The sequence below is a fragment of the Harpia harpyja genome, chromosome 21, assembly GCF_026419915.1.
Source record: "Harpia harpyja isolate bHarHar1 chromosome 21, bHarHar1 primary haplotype, whole genome shotgun sequence".
NCBI lineage: Eukaryota > Metazoa > Chordata > Aves > Accipitriformes > Accipitridae > Harpia > Harpia harpyja.
The window spans coordinates 1,112,702-1,132,185 of NC_068960.1; the positions used below are offsets into that span (position 1 = coordinate 1,112,702).

A 19,484-nucleotide genomic window follows, 5' to 3' on the forward strand; every position below is an offset into this window, starting at 1 on the left:
AAGCTTCGGGCTGAGGGAACGCACCCTGGCCCTCCAACTGCCTCAGCAAGCCCAACCATTACGAGGCATTATATAAACCACGGGCACTGTCACCCCCCTCACAGATGCGTTTCAACACGAAGCAGCTTCACCTCCATTTTCCAAGGAGCCCGTGTAAATGGGCTGGAGCGTTCGTGCCCGAGGCAGCCGTGAGGCACACCGTCCCCACGGCCAGTTCTCATCTGCGGCACAGCTCCGATTTCCACCCCGCGCTCCCACAACCAGGGTTTGTGGACAGGGCCGGGTCCGACTCCTGTCCCTCAGTGTGATAATCACCGTTCTTCACCCTGTTCTCTCCTGTGTGTTTATACACTAGAACATATTCAGCCAAATTTGGATTGCTATTACCACAACAGGTAAATGCATTCCAATTCTTTTCCCCTTGGAAGGTAGGGACAAGTCATCTGGGACATAACACCATCTCTGTTTAGAAAAAGCACTTTGGCAAGCACCCTTACTATTCAAGAAGTTTTATCTCAATGTTGTTTAACAAACTCCTTCCTTTAGCCCATGATCCTTGTATTTTACTAAACCAAATTTCCCTAAAGCTGGTTACAATCAACCTTTTCTGGTGAAGACTAAGCAAAAGTGTATTTGCCACTACCGTTTCAACCACTGTTTCTTCTCCCTCATTGAACAATGGATATCAGCCTTTCCTTCCTGGCCTTTACTTTTAAAATGCAAAACAATTACTAGGGGTTTTAACACAAATTAATTTCATGTCCTCTATCCATGCATGACATTACCCTGCACCTTATGCCCTTGTCTTCTTTTTCACACAGCTCCTTTATTTCAGAGTTGTGGATGATAACCTATGAGTCTCTCACACACCCACTTTGGGTTACTTTTCTGTTTGGTCATTTCCACTTAGATTTTCAAACCGCCTTCTTTCCTGCCTGAGCTTTTCCAGCTTGAGAGTTGCTGCCTCTCAGTATGTTCAAACTGCTCAGACACATTCAGCCTCACCTGAAGATGGGAGATAAGGTACATTGGCCCAAGGGTTCTCTGAAGACAGATACAGGGATCTGTGATCGTTTCTGTGGAATGGACCACACTTACCTTTAGCAGATGACAAAGCAGTATTGTTCCAGAAGGAACATAACGAAATTTAGTCACTGACTCAACCTGTTTCTTACGGCTGAGCAACAGTCAAAACCTACTTTGCTCTGTAAGCATGCCTGCCTTCACTGTGGTAAAATCATCTTCACTGGATTTCACCACCTGAAGTCAGATGTGTTCCAGGAGCATTTACCCTGGCCCAGAGCGCCCTATTCAGATACATCCCTTCACACTACTGGAGGCACTGCATAAAAACTTCAGAAATTCAGCCAGACTTCTGCACGACTGTCAGTAAAAATCACCTACTCAGGCCTGAGCATAACTGCATTCCAGGTGTCTTCAGCTCAAAAAACTTGGAAAAAAGTTATCAGAAGAAACTCCATGTGCAAACTAAATTCACAGGAGACTGAAAATCATCAGTAATACTGCTATAGCGCTCTGAAAACAGAGGAGTTTAACTGAGCTTTAAGACAGGCATTGACTACAGCTTTTTCAGCACAAAGTTATATAAAAATACACAATTTTGCCTGTTTTTATAGAGCTATTCCATAAACTTCCAAAATTTGACTCCTATGCAAGTTTACTAATTAGCCTGAACCTTGATAATAAAGCATACTTAATACATTCCAACTCAAGTAAGAATCCCATTTCACCGAGTCCTAAATTTTCTGCATTTTGTTAGGCCAACGGAACAGAGAATGGTGCAAAATAAATCTTGTGTTTTCCATAGCCTCACCATCAGGAGCACACTATGCAAAGGAAGAGTCTGAGGCTGCTTTACCTTCCCATACACCTGGTGTTCTCTTTGGCAATACCAGTTCCCTGGACCAGACGTAGGAAACACTGGATGAGCACATTTAACGACTATTACAGACCTGTGCTTTTTGATTCTGGGAAGTAAAAATTTCAGTAGCTTAACCAGAAAGCCTGCTTTACCTTCTGCAGAAAACACCTGAAATCCATCAAGAATGCCTTGACATGAAAAGGTGCAAACTACTGAAGTGAAATCCAGTACTAATTCTGGTTTGTTCTTGTTTTAACCATCAGAAGTACCGGATGCTCAGTCTCTAACCCAATATTTAAAGTGTGATAGTCACCCCATTGAAAAGCAAGATGAATTATTATTATTTTACTATTTCTGTACTGCTAAATACCCCAGCAACGGTACCTATAAACAACGACACTTTTTGAACAAAATAGTCTCCGCAAGCAGAAAGCCCTGAAATGCTGCTTTAATTTATCATACTTTGAAACAGAACTCTTTGGGGGCAAATCCCATAGCCAAACAGTCGAGGGCTTTCACTACTGAATTAGGTTGTTACGCCCTTAATGCACAATGAGAAGTATCTCTTACTATGCTGGCTTTCTGACACTTGAGCAACACCCACCACTGCCACTGGTTTTTTTTGTTTGTTTAAATTATGCCTGTCTTAAAAATATCAAGCTAATTAAACTGGCATTTTCTAGCTTTCCTGTCATCGTTCAAAGCAGAAGCCTGCCTTTCTAGTGGGCCCCCTTCTGCAAAACTCATCTGCTGAACCCCACATTTAATGGAAGGGTTAGTTGTGTATCATGTGGCACCACTGTATGAAAATACTAATAATAAAGCTTCTATTTAAAAAACACAAACATCTTGGTGATCAGCATCGTTGAGAGAAAATACAGATTACAGGGCATCTTAAAGTATATGTGTAAATGTTTGCTGGCAAATGACAACAGCTTTCTAAACAAACTGGAACAATGTTGAAATGTGACAGCTTACTATCTAACATTGGTTTAAAATAGTCAGTACCAGCTGTTAATAGTGGCTATATTTTTGAGGCCATATACTACCTTTTACAATATAAAAACAAGTCCACTTGGCACATGAAAAAAGTGCACCTCTTGGCGGCAGTACCTCCCCACATTGCATCAGTTGAAAAGATCTGAAGTCCTGCCATTCTCTTCAAAACTAAACCCGTTGATATGCTATTTTTCATAGATGTTAGCTACCAGCAAGCTTTTACAGGTAGCTTTTTTCTGTCACTACTCTTTTCTCTGCTAATGTTCAGCTATCACTGGAAATCTCATCACATTGGATAGTTTACTGAAAACTTTTTATTGTAATCAAAAAGTGACATAACAGGGCTGTAATGTATTCTGCAAATCATTCTGCTGATATTTTATAACTGATACCAGCTTCTTCTGCCAGGCAATTAAAAAAAAAATTCAAATGTGAAAATTTTCACAGTACAGTAAACTCCACCCAAACTAATTAACGGTGGTTAAAAATAAGATGCCCCAGCAAAACCTTTCATGTTACACGGTCACAACTCACAATTCTGTACAAAATGTTCACTTTTATAAAGCTCTGATGTAAAAATCAAATAATCAAGCAGCAATATTTTAAGTGCAGCACAGGGTCTTTCATGTCATTATTTACAACGCTTGAATTCGTTTACATTTTAACAAAATTTAATACAGATGACTTAGGAATTAAGTCATTTTTTTATTATCTGTCATTCTATGTAGTGACAGATTTCACTTTTTGGTCATCTTTCTCTTTATCTTTGCTCTTCTTCGATTTTTTCTTCTTGTGTTTGTGTTTTTGGCTCTTTTCCAATTCCGTTTCATTTCCAATGTGTTTCTTATGCTTCTTGTGTTTCTTATGCTTCTTGTGCTTCTTCTTCTCTTTTTTCTTTTTCTTTTTCTTACTGTCTTGACTCTCTCCTGAGCTGGCACTGCTGCTGTGGCTTCGAGTCTGACTCTCAGAAGGGCTTTGACTACGGCTGCGGCTAACACTGGGACTGCTCTGACTTTGACTTCGGCTTGCTTCAGGCTGGTCAACTGCAGCAGGTGCTGCTGTATCCTCTTTCACCTTGTCAACAGCCTTTTCTTTCGGTTCTTTAGGATTTTTTCCCGCAGCTTCCTCATCTTTTGCAGATACATTACTCTCACTGTCACTTTCATTGTAGTCTGGTACAAACGCAGCCTCATCAGTCTCTCGAGTTAGATCAGAAGAGAGCCGTGAGGAGCTGCTTACCTGAGGCTTGGGCTTGACAACACTTTTATCGTTTTGTCCTGTCACGCTCTCTTTCTCATTTTTTACATCTGGCGATTCTTGTCTCAAAGGTGGTTTATTACCAGCCGGCTCTTTCTCTTTATTGCTCTTTACTTCTGGTACATGCTTCTCTTTCTCTTTTCCTGAATTTTTATCTAGAGGTTTGTGTTCCTCCAATGTACGCTTGGAATCGTGAGCAGCTTTGTGATCAGACTGCTTCCGCTCACACGCAGGACTGTAGCTGCTCCTTTTGGCATCTCCAGTGCCCTTTTTGGACGGCTCTGCTCGTTCGTCTCTTGGCTTACTTTTCTGTACTGATATAGATTCTCTGTTTCGAGAAGGGGAGTCTTTTCTCCTTGCTAATTCACTCTTTTCATCTCTACGCTTGGAACTAGAATGATCTCTGTTGCCATCATGGTCAGATTTTTTGTCTCGGTTAGGAGTAAAGTCTTTAGCAGTGGATCCACGGCCAGTATCGTGTTTCTCTGAAGATCTGCTGTCTTTGGAAGATTGAGAAATATTTTTTCCATTTCCTTGTTCAGTTGCACGTTCTGAATGGTCTTTTTCTGGCTGAACACTGCTCTTTCTCTTCTCAGAAGTGTCCTTGTCTGACAAAGAATGATCCCGGTCTTTGGTTTTTCCTTTTTCATTCGACACAGAACTTTTTGAACTTTTTGCATCATGCTGGGAGCTTTCATAACTCACCTCTTTTGTAGTTTTCTGTGTTTTCTCCAAAGGCTCCGTCTCTTTTTCATTGTGTTTTACAGGGTTTGGTGGCTTAACACTCACATTTTTTATAACACTAGCAGGTTTTCCTACGTTTGCGGGCACCTGGGTAGATTTAATGTCTTCCTCTTCAGACTCAAAGTCATCTTTATCCCACTTTGACTGAGGGACCTGGATCATAATAATGACATCTTCAGCAGGAGCTGTTATATCATTATTATACTCCTCCATGGTCTTAATGACAGTTCGTTTTGTATCTGGCTTTTCTTCAGTCTTTCTAACAGGGCTTCCTCCAGTAGAACTAGTGCTAAGAGGGGAAAAAAGCATACATTAGTAACGGGTAAGATACATGCATCGCCATCTTTTGTAACATTCTATAAAATGGCTTTTGTTTCGATTTTAGATCTTCAGCATTTTTTCAAAAGATGTTCAATTAAGGGAACATACAAGAGAAAGGATGAGTCCACTAGCTAAGATTATGAGCAATCAATTAATTTAGTATCTTGCTACTACACATTTAATTAAAAAAGACACAAGATTATCGGATTGGGGACCATCTGATCTGGTAATTCCTTCATGTCCTATTTCTACCAATGGCAGATAAATTAGATATACATTCTTGTCTCAACATGTAAGCAAGCAGTTATGGAGAGGTATATACAACCAAAGTTTTACCCTCATGTCCCAGTGTTGTTCTTTAGAAAAATCTATGTTTTAAAAACTTTTTAGAATATCAAGACACTGTCTTAGTCTCCAGCAATGTCTCAAATATTCTTGAGTTTGCTTAGTCCTGCTTCTTTAGACACTGAAATGTAAGTAATAACAGCTCCACACTAATCACTTCCCCCCTTGCCACATCACACAATGGAATATAGAAGAGAAATCTCCAAGGTGGGTGCCAAAAAAAGTTGACACTGAGCTGGAAGTAGCGTAGCTGTGTCAACATGGCACTGTGCTCAACGCTAAAATCCGTATAATATATTGGCAACCAAGCTGCTATTTCTGCAAGATATAATTTCATGTCATACTGACAAAAGTATATCATTACAGTACCTTGCAGTTTTTAAAATGCAAAACATTGCATGGTATAGACATGTCTGTTAACCTTGCCTTTAGCAGCAAGTTGGATTTGAAAGAAGACATAGAGGGGACACCTCAGAGTCAACATGTAATGAATAAGAAGGGGGGGGGGGAAGTCCCAGAAGTAAGGGTCAAACATGTCACCAGTCAATTAACCTTATTAGCTTTCTGTGCAGTACAGACTGCTTGTTTTCATTAAAAAAAATTTGATTTTGACCAAAGTACAGTTTAACAGGAAAGATCACAGATTATTCACTCATTTAGCACAGATTTAGCTGTTCCTTTCTTTAGTCACCACAAAGAATTTTACAGTTTGGGAGGGGGAGAGGAGGAAAGAAAGAATATGAAAAGAAATTATGAGGTACCTGGTGTAATCTACAAGAGTGGTACTAGATCCATCAGCTGCTGTTACTTTTCTTCTCACTTTTCCCTTCACTTTTTCTTGTTTAACTTTGCTGCTGCTTGGCTCAGGTTTCTCAACAGGTTCTTTTGCAGGTGGCACATTTTCTCCACTCACAATCTTTTTGCCAGTTTCTCGGTTAAGTTTAATCTTTTTTGCAGGATTGTTAAGAAAAGCAGATTTATCCTTTTCTGGAGTTCGCTCTCCTTTTTCACCATCAGGCTCAGTCTTCCCCTTCGGCGATGTTTTCGATTCAGCAGTTTCTGGTTTAGAGACCTTTATGGAAGTGGCTTCATGTTCTTTATCAACCTTTTCATCTGCTTTTCTTTTTCTTTTTTCAGGTTTTGCATCAGAAGGTTTGCTTTTTTCAGCAGGTTTTTTTGACTTGTCATCTTTGTTGGAGGGCTTCTCCGACTTTGTTTCTTTTGGATGGTCTTTCTTTGCCTTTTCCTCCTTGGCTGGTCTGGTTTCTGGGTGATCTTTTGTCACTTTGGGGTGAACTTTCCGTGGGGTACCAAGAGCCTTCTCATCCTTTTGAGAGGAAGATGTTTTAACACTGTCTGTCTTTGGCAACTCCTCCTTTGCTTTTTTCACAGGAGGTTCCGTTCGTGGAGATTTTTCGCGATCGGTGTCCACCTTCTCTTGGGAAGTTTTAGCTGGTTTTATTATATTGTCTTTCTTAGGAGGAACAGCCACTTCTACTTTCCGCTTTGTCTTGTCAATTTTTGCTTTTGGCTTATCCTTCTCTTTTTTCTCCTTTTCAGACACCGGTTTGAAAGCAATAGAATCTGCTTCCATAGGCTCATCTCTCACAGGGGTGGCATCATCTCTGCTTGGGAGCATGAACAGAGTGTCCGTTTTAACGTCTTCTGCTGTAACTGGCTCTCTTGGTTTTCTTGCACCTTCTAACAACTCAGTATTGGGAAATCCTTCGTTCTCATCCCCTTTTCTTCTCTTTCGGTGTTTTTTATGTTTATTTCCTTTGCCATCTCCCAGTGGATTTTCCACCTCCTTCTCTTTTGATTTTGTAGGATCTTTGATACCATGGCTCTCTCTTCCAGAAGGTTTTTCAGGGTAATTTCCAGCTATATTACGATTTCTATGGCTCTGCCCACCAGGATAATCCTCCCTACGTCCCCGAGCATATGGTGAATTCTCTCGTCTGGTCCCAGGTGGACCAAACCTATCTGGAGAAAAGTTCTCTCTGTTTACTGGAGGTCGAGGTTGAGCACCAACAGCATAGCCCTTGTAAAACTTTTCATACCATTCCCTATAGTTCCTTTCCCATTCTCTGTATCTTTCCTTTTCAAATGGATCTCTAAAGTCAACAGATCTGCCATAGTAAGCTTTCATATCATATGGTGGAACTTCTCTGTATCTGTTAAAATACTCCCTTTCTCCTTCCCCTTGAGGTATAGTCCGTTTAGTGGGAGACTGGCCTCTAAATACTGGAGACCTTGACCGTGAATGGTATCTTCTGTATGGGGGTGATCTTGACCTTGAACGGTGATAACCATGTGACCTTGACCTAGAACGATAGTTACGACTCTTCCCTTTGCCTCTTCTTGGATATGGCGGCGATCGTGAGTAGGAACGAGAATGGGAACGACTAAATGATCGAGAGTAGGAGCGAGAGCGGGAAGAACCTGATCTTGACTTGGAGTAGGTATACGAACTTCTAGAGTAAGATGAAGCACTATAGGGAGACTTGGACCTTAAAAAAAAAACACAACACAAAAAAAATAAATGAAGTTAATTCAAAACAGTCACTCTCCCCAATTTTTTTCCTCCCAAATTTGGTTTGGTTTTTTTTCCTCTCCATATGCTTATGTCAAAGCTTCTTTCAGCTGCTGACATAATGCTACTGCAAATTGAAGAACTTGATAACACGTAAAAGTTTCTGCTTACAAGACAGAACAGCTGCTGCTTTGTTAGTGTAAAAACATACAGAAAGGGTAAGTCTATTTCCACTCACTTCTATCACATGAACTACCATAGCTATTGATTGATTTAAGGTGGTGTATACTGGCCTCTACTGGTACATGAACACACACATTTTTCACTTCTCGGCAACTACATGCAGTGCAAATCATTTTTGTTGCAGTAAGATGCAAAAAGAGCAAGTCTTAATGGCTACAGCGCAGCATCAATCATCAAGAGAACACAATTTAGCCTGAAGACAGTAAAGCTCAATTTTAAAATGCCAGCTTAGTCTATTTAACTTCACTACTTATTTGGCAATTTGTATAGGATGCAAAATACTTGTACTGCAATCTTACATACAGTACTATTTAATCAACACTTCTAGCCAGATGTCCTAGCAAAATTTTGCTCGTACCTCTAGCTCTAACCAAGGCTAGTGACTGCATTTCAAGGAAAATCGTATCTAAAAGCTTCTGAACTCAGCCTCTAGTAATATGACTCAATGCCATTACTCTAGGAAAGATACTGACAGCATTACTAATAGAGAGCTATTCAGACTCCTGCCCAAGTGATTTTTCAGGATAGAAAACATCAGCTACCCTGAGTTTTTTCTTCACAAGTTTTAATTTTTTTTAAAAGAACCATTTCACATTATTCTGCATATGTTCTTTAGCATCATTCCTCCTCTCAAAGTCCTTTACCAATTTAAGATTTCCTTAAAAACAAGTCTTATCTTTTAATTCCTAAGAAAAATTTAACAATGCCAACAAAATACTAGCAAAAGCCACCAGTTTGCAGTCCACGTTAAAGTCTCTCCGTGTACCCACATGAGATAAACAAAAGAGGAAATGAAGACAATTTCTCTCACATATGTCCTCCGAAGAGCTTTGAGATAATGGTTACAACCAGAATAGGGAGACACAGAAAATCCAGCAACTACACCTATTCAGTTTCTAGCCTCCTTCACAGCTGTCAGGAGGTGAAGGATGTCATTACAGAGAAGCTTTAGCAAAAGAGACACCTGTTCCTTAACAACTGCTGCCAAATTATAACTAACAGTCAACTGTAATCTCTGACATATTTGAGCTAGTAACCTACATATGAAACTCCTATCTCTGCTAATCCCTTGAATCATCCAATCCATCTAATGATAGAGAGGTGGAGTGGAACTCCTCCTGATTCTTCTAGACAATCTGCTTCTCCATTACGGACATGTAAAGCAGTTACCTGGAAAACGAACGCCTACGCTCCTTTTGAATCTTTTTATATTCCATCAATTCCTTAGCAAAATCATTTGTAAACTCATCAAGTTTGGACTTTTTCTTTTCCCTGTTAAAATAAGTTTGACCTTTATTACAATTATAGTTTGACCTTTATTACAAAAAGACATCAAGAAACAAAACATGGCCAATATGAGAAAATGTATACTGCATGCAAATGCAAAAGGTGAACATCCTATTTAAGCAAAAACAGTTTAGAATTCCTACAAGTTTTAGGGAAAGTTTTAGAATTACATTTGTCTTGTTTTAGTTTTGCATGTTTACCATCTGCAATGAAAAAGTATATTGGAAGAAACACTATGTCATTTTTGCTTATGTCAGATGCACTTTAGTGTAACTGCAGTCCGATATGCTATCGAAATACAAAAATGAAAAACAACGCAACTTCATTGAGTCAAATACTTACTCCTCTTTAAGTCTCCGCTGTTCTCTGTAAAACTCCTCCCTAGATAAAGGAGGTGCTTGTGTCGTTGGGATGGTATTTGAATGAGCCGTTGGTACTGCTGTTGGTACCCAAGCTGATGACATGTTTGCAGGAGCTGGGGGATATCCTGGAGGGGGGACAGTGTACCCAGCAGATGGAGGCTGACCAGGTGGAAACTGAGGAGGAAACTGTGGTGGTGGTACCCCCGGTGGAAGAGGAAGTGCATGGGGTGGTGGAGGATACAAGGGAGGTGGAGGCACAGGCACAAAGACTGGTGTTGATGCTGGTAGTGTTGGGGCCTGAGTCCTTTGGGTACGTTCACTGTGCGGGCGTCCTCGATTTGAACTTCTAAAGAAACCCAAAAACATGCGTCACCATTTGTTACACTCTGCCCTGATGTTAAACAGGAAAGCGAATGAAGCGGGAGCATGTTGGCGAGCACTTCTTGTTCTCAACTTAGGCATTTTTCTCCCTGCTTCCTGCTCATTTGAGACTACGCTCATTTCTTGATCCTCATACTTGCCTTCCACATTCTCACCCCCAACAGCTCCCTCAGTCTTCTCTCCTTATACTCAGCTTTGCGACTGTGGGTAGAGGCTGCCTGTGCTCAAGAGACTCACATCTCCCATGTGCCCACTGCTCCTCTGCCACTCCTTGATACACTTAATACTTCACAGTACTGCACAGATTAACTCATCTCTCAAACTTCTTTTAACTTGTTCCACATACGCTTCCTATGTTGCTGCCTCATGATGATGTATTTGGCCTGTTCTTGTCCCTGGAATTGTTATTTTCTTGCTTACTGAATTTGAGATTTTAGGCAATCTGTGGGATGGATCCTGGGTTTTGATTTATCTTTAAGATTTTTATAAACACAATACTGCACCCTTACAATCTATCTGTAACATATATATACCAAAATGAAGGACTAACTTGACACTGTGATAATAGATAAAATGGACTCCTCTCTCTCAAACTGAGAGAAAGCAGCTTGGCTGTTTGAGATGACTAAATTGAAGAAATTCAAAATTGTCATAAAATAACAGCACTTACTTTTCCAATAATTTGCTCAATCGGTATCAACCAAGTTGTTAAAGAAAGAATGTTGGAGGCTGATTTCTATTGGGAAGTCAATTTCTACAGCCCTATTCAGCCAGTAATCAAAAGGGTGGCTTTCCATCTGATCTTTTAATTATATTTCATTTTTATAGGTAATTATGGTTTCCTCAAAAAGTGTTCATTTTTCAGAGTCCTCTTCTCAATTATGTACTGGAGTTTTATTTTAAATAATCCTACTGCAAGCAGAGACCCCCTTTGTTAAAGCTAATTCAAATTAAGCCATTTAAAAATTAATTACCACTTGTATTCTCCACAACTACCTGTGCATACTTATACAACAGCTGACTTGTAACGAAATAAGTTATATGTTACGGCCTAATTTAACCGGTTACCAGTAGTCACATATTGAATTTCTGTAGAATACTTACAGTTCCCAGCCTGGTCTGCCACCTGCTGAGCGAATTGTACTGGCTCTCATCGGATGACCTTTTGGAGTGGGGAGAGGAAAAAGAAAAAAAAAAATTCAGTTTATCTGAAGATCATTTTTTTAGAAGAATTCCAAAGTTACATTTACTTACCAGTTGTGGGTATTGATTGTCCTTGAGGGCCCAGAAGACTTGGTAATGCTGGTTGTCTTAGTACAGGAACCTGATAGCCCTTGTGAATAAATGCAAACAGTTAGCAAATAAGCTCTACTAAAATACAAGAATCACTGCATGTGTTGAAACAAAATTTACCTTCTCTTCCAACAAACTGCTGATTGACAGAGAGGAAGATTTAGAAAGTTCAGCGGCAGTCACCAGAGCTGCAGGAGGTATAACAGTATCAGCATCCCTACAACAAAAAACCAATTTTTTATTATTCAAACATTGTTTTGAAGTGCTACTTGAAATGTAAAGTCCAATGTGAGAAAAGGCTGACTACTGTAAATGGAAAAAAAAAATTAAAAAATAATCTCCACCAGATTCACAAACGTGAAGTTGGCTGATTCCAAATGAAGCACTGAAGAGAAGTCAATTTGGACTACTAGCATTTAAAGAGGAAGCTCACTGGAAAAATATTTTATTAAGCTAGCTGCACCTGAAAGGATTAGAGTACTTATAAGCCACACACTGAATTTCTGGAAGATGCAAGAACTGAAATTCTATTAGGAAATGTTTATGTGCTAGTTCAGAGGCTGCCTTAGAGGCTCTTTTGAATTATGATCCTTTGTATTCAACGGTACAGCTGAGCCTGACAGCCTTCTGGACAGAGTGGCTATTTGCATTCAAGGCATAAAGTTGAAAGGATATAAGCCCTAAACACTAGTATACATTTTTAATGTATTTTCGTATGACTTCACTGGGTTGCAAGCTTAGACCTTCATGTTTGTAAACACTTCAAATTTACAGTGTTTCAATGTTTATTATGCATCACTGACTACACTGTGTTTTACTGAGGATGACCGACTTATAATATTGATGATAGAAATACTGTGGAAAAAAGTAATGTGAAAACACTTGGTCAATTTTACCTATAATTGTGCTTTTACAATTTTTATGAAAATATTATTTCCTCAGTACTAAACAGAAATTAATGCACTCAAGAAGGTTTGACATAACTAAATGGTTACTTTAGGAATTGCTAGCCACTTAAAATCAAACGTCTCCTGGGGAAAAAAAAGTTCCCCTTTTAGGGTAAACCTGTACTGAATGACTGATAAGGGAACCAAACAAGAAATACTTCTGAGAAAATTCTTGCATGAGGCACACTTCCAATTTAAAGTGTCCTCATTCAATGTAAAAACAAAAAACAACTTCCACAATTATCCGGAACTGTCACTAATGATATATAAATTGCTAGCTGAGAAGCTCAAGAGGAAGAATCTAACGTAAGCATTTTGGTGTCTTTCATATTCATGTTGATCTACAGATTTACTTACCGAAAAGGTCCATCTGGCTTTTCACCACGGAGAGATAGGGACACTGCTGGAGGGAGGTCGGAGACAACAACAGAAGACGGATTTACTGGCAGCCCAGCTGCCACAGATGACTGACCAGGGGCCAACGATGACAAAGCAGCAGCAGAACGAGAAGCCAGAGAAGCTAATGGAATCATTAGTGGATCCTGCTGTCTGGAAATTGTTGGCCGGAGTAGAGGCTGCAGGTTGCGTGTTATTGTTTGTCTCATGAGTGGTGGTGGAGGTGGTGGCGGTGGTGGCTGCTGCTGCTGTTGCTGCTGAATCTGCTTACGGAGCCTTTTTGTGTAGCCAGTTTCATTTTTGAAGTTGTTCACAGCCTAGAGGCAGAAAAACATTTAAAATAAGGTAATATGAAACTTCAGTACACATACAAACAAAAGCCTCCACAGCGTAAAATTACTTGTGTATTCCTGTAAATGCTAAATCCTAAAATAAATCAACATACAGATATATGAAAACATCACATTAAACCCTGATAGAGTATCTGCATTTAAAGTACTTCAGTGTTAACACCAAATTTGAAAGTGAGGCAATCATGTTAAACAAAAGTGTGACCTGAATTTGCCAGATTGTCTTTAAAGAGTTCTAAGCTTCTGTAACAACAGATAATGTATTTGTAAAGTAAATTTAGCCTTATTCAATCTAGCTTTGCTTAAGGAAAGGTAAATTAATATTTTCTTCCCTTTCAGCTTTTTACAAATAGACTTTTCTTACAAACAGTTTATGCAAAAGTAATCATGTTACCTGGCGTAGGAACTTATTGGCAATTAAAGCATCAGGAGAAACATCTGTCTGATGACATGTGGGGCATGTATGTTCCTCAGATTCCAGTAATGCTGTTCTAATACCTGTGAATAATTAGAATCATCAATATAGTTTTTAGCCAAACTAAGGAAATTTTTGTGTTCTAATAAATTATAAAAATATGTATACGATTAATGGGTGAATATGGCCTTGAACCGAGAGCATGAAACTATAAATGTTCAATAGTGTAAAAAATTTCTAGTATGTGGCAAATTTTTCAAAGTTTTCATATTTTACTACTGTAACATTTGAAGATGTAGAGTAGGCTGTGTCTTGATGTTTCAACTAGTCTTTTTTCCACTACCTAGTACAGTGAGAAGTCAACAACCTCAAGGTTAATGAATTAAACACATTTTAAAAAACAATTAGCAGGTTTGAGTTCTGAAGGTTTTAACCAAGTCTCTTGGGGAGAAGAATGTGGATTAAATGCCTAACTATCCGTTTGTTGCAGACCACCGTAAGTCGCCAGAGTTGGATATGTAATTTTGTATGAGAGAAAGGGCTGTGGACAAACCAAATGCAATCAATATCTAATACTGTAATTACCTGCACAATTATGCACTTTTCTCATACTCATCCTTCCACATGTAAAGAGGATTTAACTAGATATGTAAGAAGGGAAGAAAGCTTTCTGCCTCCCCCCCCCCCCCCGCCTCCTTTATACAAGAAGAGCCCTTTCCTATTCAGGGTATATTTAAGTATTAAATAGAACTGGTAACAAAGCAATTTCATGATCCCCTACTTCTGCTTTCAGAAGATCATATTTGGTGTTTTGAATTAACAAACATGGGAGTAACACTTACATTCGTCACAATAACTGTTTCCGCAGCAGGGAATAACAACTGCATCGGTCATTATATCTTTACAAATCAGACATAGCAACTCATCTGGAATAGGATCATCTTCTTCTGAGGAGGATGACGGCTCCTCTGGTAAAAAGGGAGGCTTTTCCTTCTTTCCTATAGCATAAGCTTCCCTGGAGGGGGGTGGGGAAAGAAAAGGAAAAAAGTTAAATATGGGTAAAGTGAAACTTTTCCAACCTTTCAATTTTATCAAAGTAAGATAATAGATGGAATCCTTCTCTCTCCACATTAGCCTTCTAAAACACAGGCATTTAGTTTCAACCACTTTTCTAAGCCACAACACTAGAAGAGGGAGGAGGGAACAATGTTCCTTCTGCAGAACTCTCCCATTCATTGGATCAACTAGGAAATTAGCTCAGACTAGAAAAATATTTTTCTGACAGCTAGAAATCAGATGAAGTGAATCCCATCTCTCCTTTGCCAGAGGGTAAATGTAAATTGCAGGCTCAGGATAAAGCTAGTCTCCTAGTAATTACATTTTATAAATGAAAGACGTCTACATTACAGCTTCTACAAAAAGAGATCCATGACAGAAAAACAGAAGTGCTACCAACTGCATTTTAAAACAGCCACTGTTCTCAGCACACAGTAGTATTTTCTAGTTTACAGCACCAGGAAAATTTCAGTCTGTTTCACACATGCGATTTGATAAAAGTCAGAGGGGGAGGAAATCTCAGTGCAACAGCTACTTGTTAAATTTTGCAAGAAGCCTTTGAAACATAAAGCAGAGGCAAAATAAGCTTTCAAAGAGAATGATTCAAACTATAAACACTACTGAAATGTTTTGCAGACAGAGATTCTTAGCATACCACAAGTTTAACCAACTTCCAGGGGTATGAACAATAGGACCACCCTATTTTAATATTAGAAAGCATCACAGATTTCAAGATTGAGATACAATAATTCCTCTCCTGTAATTACAGATGCTGGTCAACTTGGTTGCATTGCCACTCAGGCATTTACACGTTTTCTCTTGTTCGCTTTTTGGTCAGTCCGATTAATTCCATACTTACGCATCAATAGTTGGTATTGCGTATTTTCCAGTGTTTGTCAACATAGCACCCTTTGTATTGGGATCTTTCACCTCCATCATGAAACTCCTTGGAATTCCTGTGCTCTTTTTAATTCTGGGAACAGACTCAAAATTTTTGTCCTGTTAAGAAAAGCAATGCAGACATACCTCATCTTAAGACTCACACTTAAAATGAGATTTCAATTATTATTTTAAGCAGCAAAACCTTTAATCCTTTCCTTTTACCTAGTGTAAGGGTTGCTTGACTAACATACTTAATTTTCCTAAATGAATATACCCAGGACGTTCCAAAGGCTTGAGCAGTGTTTTGAACTCAACAGACATTCCTTGGCTTAACTTCAGGTTCCTTAAGGGTGACATATCCCTTAGCTCACCATCCAGTCAGAGAAGAGACACAAACCCATTCCTCCTCCAAAGCGCAATTTAGAGTGACAGCTTAATTCAGTGCTCTGAATCAGTCACTGGAGAAACTTATATTCACCATCTATACATGAAGACTGAATTCATACCTCATGAATATACATTCAGTGACTAATGTTAAATAGCATTAGTACTCAACCAAAGACTTGTGTAATTTAAACATGCAAATATTCAATAGATGGGGTCAGAAAAATTTCCAATAATATTGAAACATATCCAAAAATACAGGAAAGTTCACAGAGAATAATCTATAGGTATGTTTAATACCTATGACCTAGAAAGAAGAAAATTTTACATTTATAATTCCAGGTTTCCCTTGAATTTGAACGGCTTTGCAACACCGCCATATAACCGCTGTATTTCACCCCAAGAGAAACAATTCTTAATATGAATATTCATGTATTTGTTCAGTAACTGCCACAGTAAAAAAAAAAAAAAAATCAAAAACTTAAGCAACACCAGAAGTTCCCCACAATCTTACCCCATTTGTTGGGCAGTTCTTTATATAGTGGCCAGGTTTTCCACAACGAAAGCAAGTATACGATGGTGGAGGTGGACCCAAGGGTTTCTTCATGTAACTAGAAGTTTTTTGGGGATAAAAGAAAAAGGTATGCATGTGTGTCTCTTCTTAAACATAGCTACAATTTTTTCATAATCTTCAAAGAAAAGATATGACATTATCAACACTTACTTGATTGGATCATATTCATGGCCAGACTGTGTCATCATAGCTTTTATTTTATCTTCTTCAGAAGCATTGGCTTCAGCCAGATTGGCAGTCTGTTTAACAGGTAATTATTTGACACACACATTAGAAACACATTTAAGCCCACACAGCCAAAGACAACACCACTCATCCAATCCTGTAAAGAGCAGCACAACGCTAGCTGAGGTTGCATGAAAACAGCTGCTTATATAAAATATATTTGTCCTGAAGATGTTCTGGGGAGTCCTTACGCCATTACATGATGTTTATGTGCCTGTTAACCTACTTGAAAAGAGCATTCTTGGGCACTCAAAACCTTAGGCTCTGTTTGTACCTTACAGAAAGACTTGTGTAACCAATCCAATTTTCTTCAAAGTGGACTGAAGCTATGTGCAGAAAAAATACATTATCCAGTATTTTTAAACTGATTTTTAAGCTCCAGACTATTTGAAGGAGAAGATATCCACTGTACATTTAATTGAGAAAGATGTATGCAAGTATCATTATTTACATTTTGCAGCATTAAAAGGACACACAACTTGAGAGTTGGGGAAGTTGGTTTTGCTTGCTGAAATTCAGCTTATGACACAGAAGCATTAAAGGGAATCAAGCTTTTTTTATAAGTCCTCAGCAAGACAAAAGATTCTTTTCAGTAGAAATTTGACCATCATGTGCTGTAGGTGGTCCAAATGACATGATCCCCCCCCTAATAACTTCTTTATGTTAAGTGATTTAACAACAGTAAGGACAACCTGCAGTTTTTTCCAGTTGACTGTGTCCTTTTAACATGCAAATTGTAATATAAGCCTTATGCAGAACTAGATCTTCAAATTATTGAAGCCAACTGATTTTTTTTAAGTAGTATTTGTTGAAACATTTTTATTACACACTAGTCCAGATACAAGCAGGGTCTAAGGGAGTGACTGCAAATTACTTGGACCTTCAAGCACCTATCATTCAGATCAACCACTCATGTTTTTGTTTTCATATGCATTCATTCACAAAAGCAACCAACTAGTTTCAACATTTTATTAAATGGTCGTTTCATATACACAGTTTTTTCTCAACAGTAACATAATCCAGATCAACATCTATGAAATCATTTCCATTAACATTTACAGAAAACTTTACAAATACTTGACTAATTTGTTTGAACCCAAACGGTTTACAAAACACATCAAAAAAACCACAAAACATTAGTAGGAATAGACCAAAATTCAAATATGGCATTTAATACATAGTAATAGTAAAACAGAAAACTGTTAACACATTGCCTCCATGCTAAGCCAGTCTGCACTAAAGATGTTAAAGTAACAGTTTTGAGCTGCTCTAAGTTATGTTCCTGTATTTTTCTGAAATATTTAAATTTTCTTGAAAGCTTAAATGTGTACACCACTTGGACAGTTTTTCACATTTTAAGAGTAAAACTTCACATGAGTTTACAGAACCAAGGACACGTTTAGGGACAGCACTAATGGAGACCAATTTATTTTGGTGGTTACCTTCCAAATTTTTTTTTTTTTTGGCCAAATGTACACAATTTAATATCTGCAGTGAGAGAGGGAAGAAGTTAGCAGTGGGAAGAGATTTCTCTTTCTTGGAAATGAACTCCAGCCTTTATTTTCAGAAGAAAGAACTAGCTACTCTGCATTAGGCCCTGCCTTCTCTAATCTTTGTAACTTTAAAGACTAGTAATTTAATTGGCTAGCACTACACCTTTTCACAAAGTGCAATCACTAGTGCTTTCCCAGACAAAGGTTACACATTGTTGAGCAAAAAATGCAAGCAGTTCCATAGCAAAACATGGCATTACAACAGTTTCAGAAGGTCACATCTGCCAATATGCCACACATACACATTGGTATATTCCTATAAACAATTAGGTACATTTACACAATTTACACAGTCTGCGTTCAAACAAATTAGATTGTGTTGTCCACTATATATATACTACAATTTACGAAACTGTGCAGCATTCAAAGAATGAATCTGTAACTATAATGACTAGAAATTCAAAAATAGCCATGCAATTGTCCATGTTACAGAAACGCTTCTATTTTGGCTGTTGCAAACCCCCCCTGGAATGTCCATAACTTACAGCCAATTAAATTCTTCTGTAAAAATTGTGTTAGTTTCCAACGCAAAATTAACAAAAGGTATGAAAAACGGTAAACAGCTTCTGAAGTGCTTCTTCTTTGTGTCTTGAAGATGAGTAATACTGCAACATTATGTTGAGGCTGATAAGGTACTCCCCTTCTATCTTCCCAAACTGGGAACTACTCTTTACAGGATAGTATCAAGATATACACACATTTTAAAGTTAAAATAGATACTTTAAATTATTAAAAATTGAATTAAAGTTTTGTTCAAATTACAACAGTTATCCACCTATAGATCACAGTATAAATTTAAAAATAGGAAGCAAACACTTTTTTTTTTTTTAAAAAGTATTTGACAAGAATATATATATACCTTAGTAAGCTGGGCCAGAGAAATAGATGCAGAAGAGTCATCAATCTGTTCACAAAAAATTAAACACATATTCAAGTTCTACAATCAAAACATAGCAATCGTTAACCTCTACTGTAGTCTGAAAGTCTGCACTATATCCTCTGAGTGTCACTGAAAGAGGCATTTCCAACCTAGTGTAATTTGGTTTTATTCAAAA

General features: G+C 38.4%; 1 protein-coding gene across 9 annotated transcripts in view; it reads right to left on the reverse strand.

Annotated features, from left to right (window-relative positions):
* Window positions 1-3,177: 3,177 nt before the first annotated feature.
* The window catches only part of RBBP6 (RB binding protein 6, ubiquitin ligase), a 32,175-nt gene continuing 15,868 nt past the window's right edge, over window positions 3,178-19,484 (reverse strand). For 4 of the 9 annotated variants that reach the window (XM_052773490.1, XM_052773489.1, XM_052773495.1 and 1 more), the window contains 14 exons: window positions 19,289-19,333; window positions 16,802-16,890; window positions 16,592-16,688; window positions 15,671-15,810; window positions 14,598-14,770; window positions 13,735-13,838; window positions 12,952-13,307; window positions 11,768-11,864; window positions 11,609-11,687; window positions 11,459-11,516; window positions 9,954-10,319; window positions 9,495-9,596; window positions 6,310-8,058; window positions 3,178-5,171 (listed from right to left, as the gene is read on the reverse strand). In XM_052773490.1, coding sequence (XP_052629450.1) covers window positions 3,602-5,171; window positions 6,310-8,058; window positions 9,495-9,596; window positions 9,954-10,319; window positions 11,459-11,516; window positions 11,609-11,687; window positions 11,768-11,864; window positions 12,952-13,307; window positions 13,735-13,838; window positions 14,598-14,770; window positions 15,671-15,810; window positions 16,592-16,688; window positions 16,802-16,890; window positions 19,289-19,333 — 5,025 coding nt within the window. In that variant the 3' untranslated portion in view covers window positions 3,178-3,601. The remainder of the gene's footprint in view (window positions 5,172-6,309; window positions 8,059-9,494; window positions 9,597-9,953; window positions 10,320-11,458; window positions 11,517-11,608; window positions 11,688-11,767; window positions 11,865-12,951; window positions 13,308-13,734; window positions 13,839-14,597; window positions 14,771-15,670; window positions 15,811-16,591; window positions 16,689-16,801; window positions 16,891-19,288; window positions 19,334-19,484) is intronic. The other 5 variants (XM_052773493.1, XM_052773492.1, XM_052773497.1 and 2 more) reach the window with 2 other exon arrangements.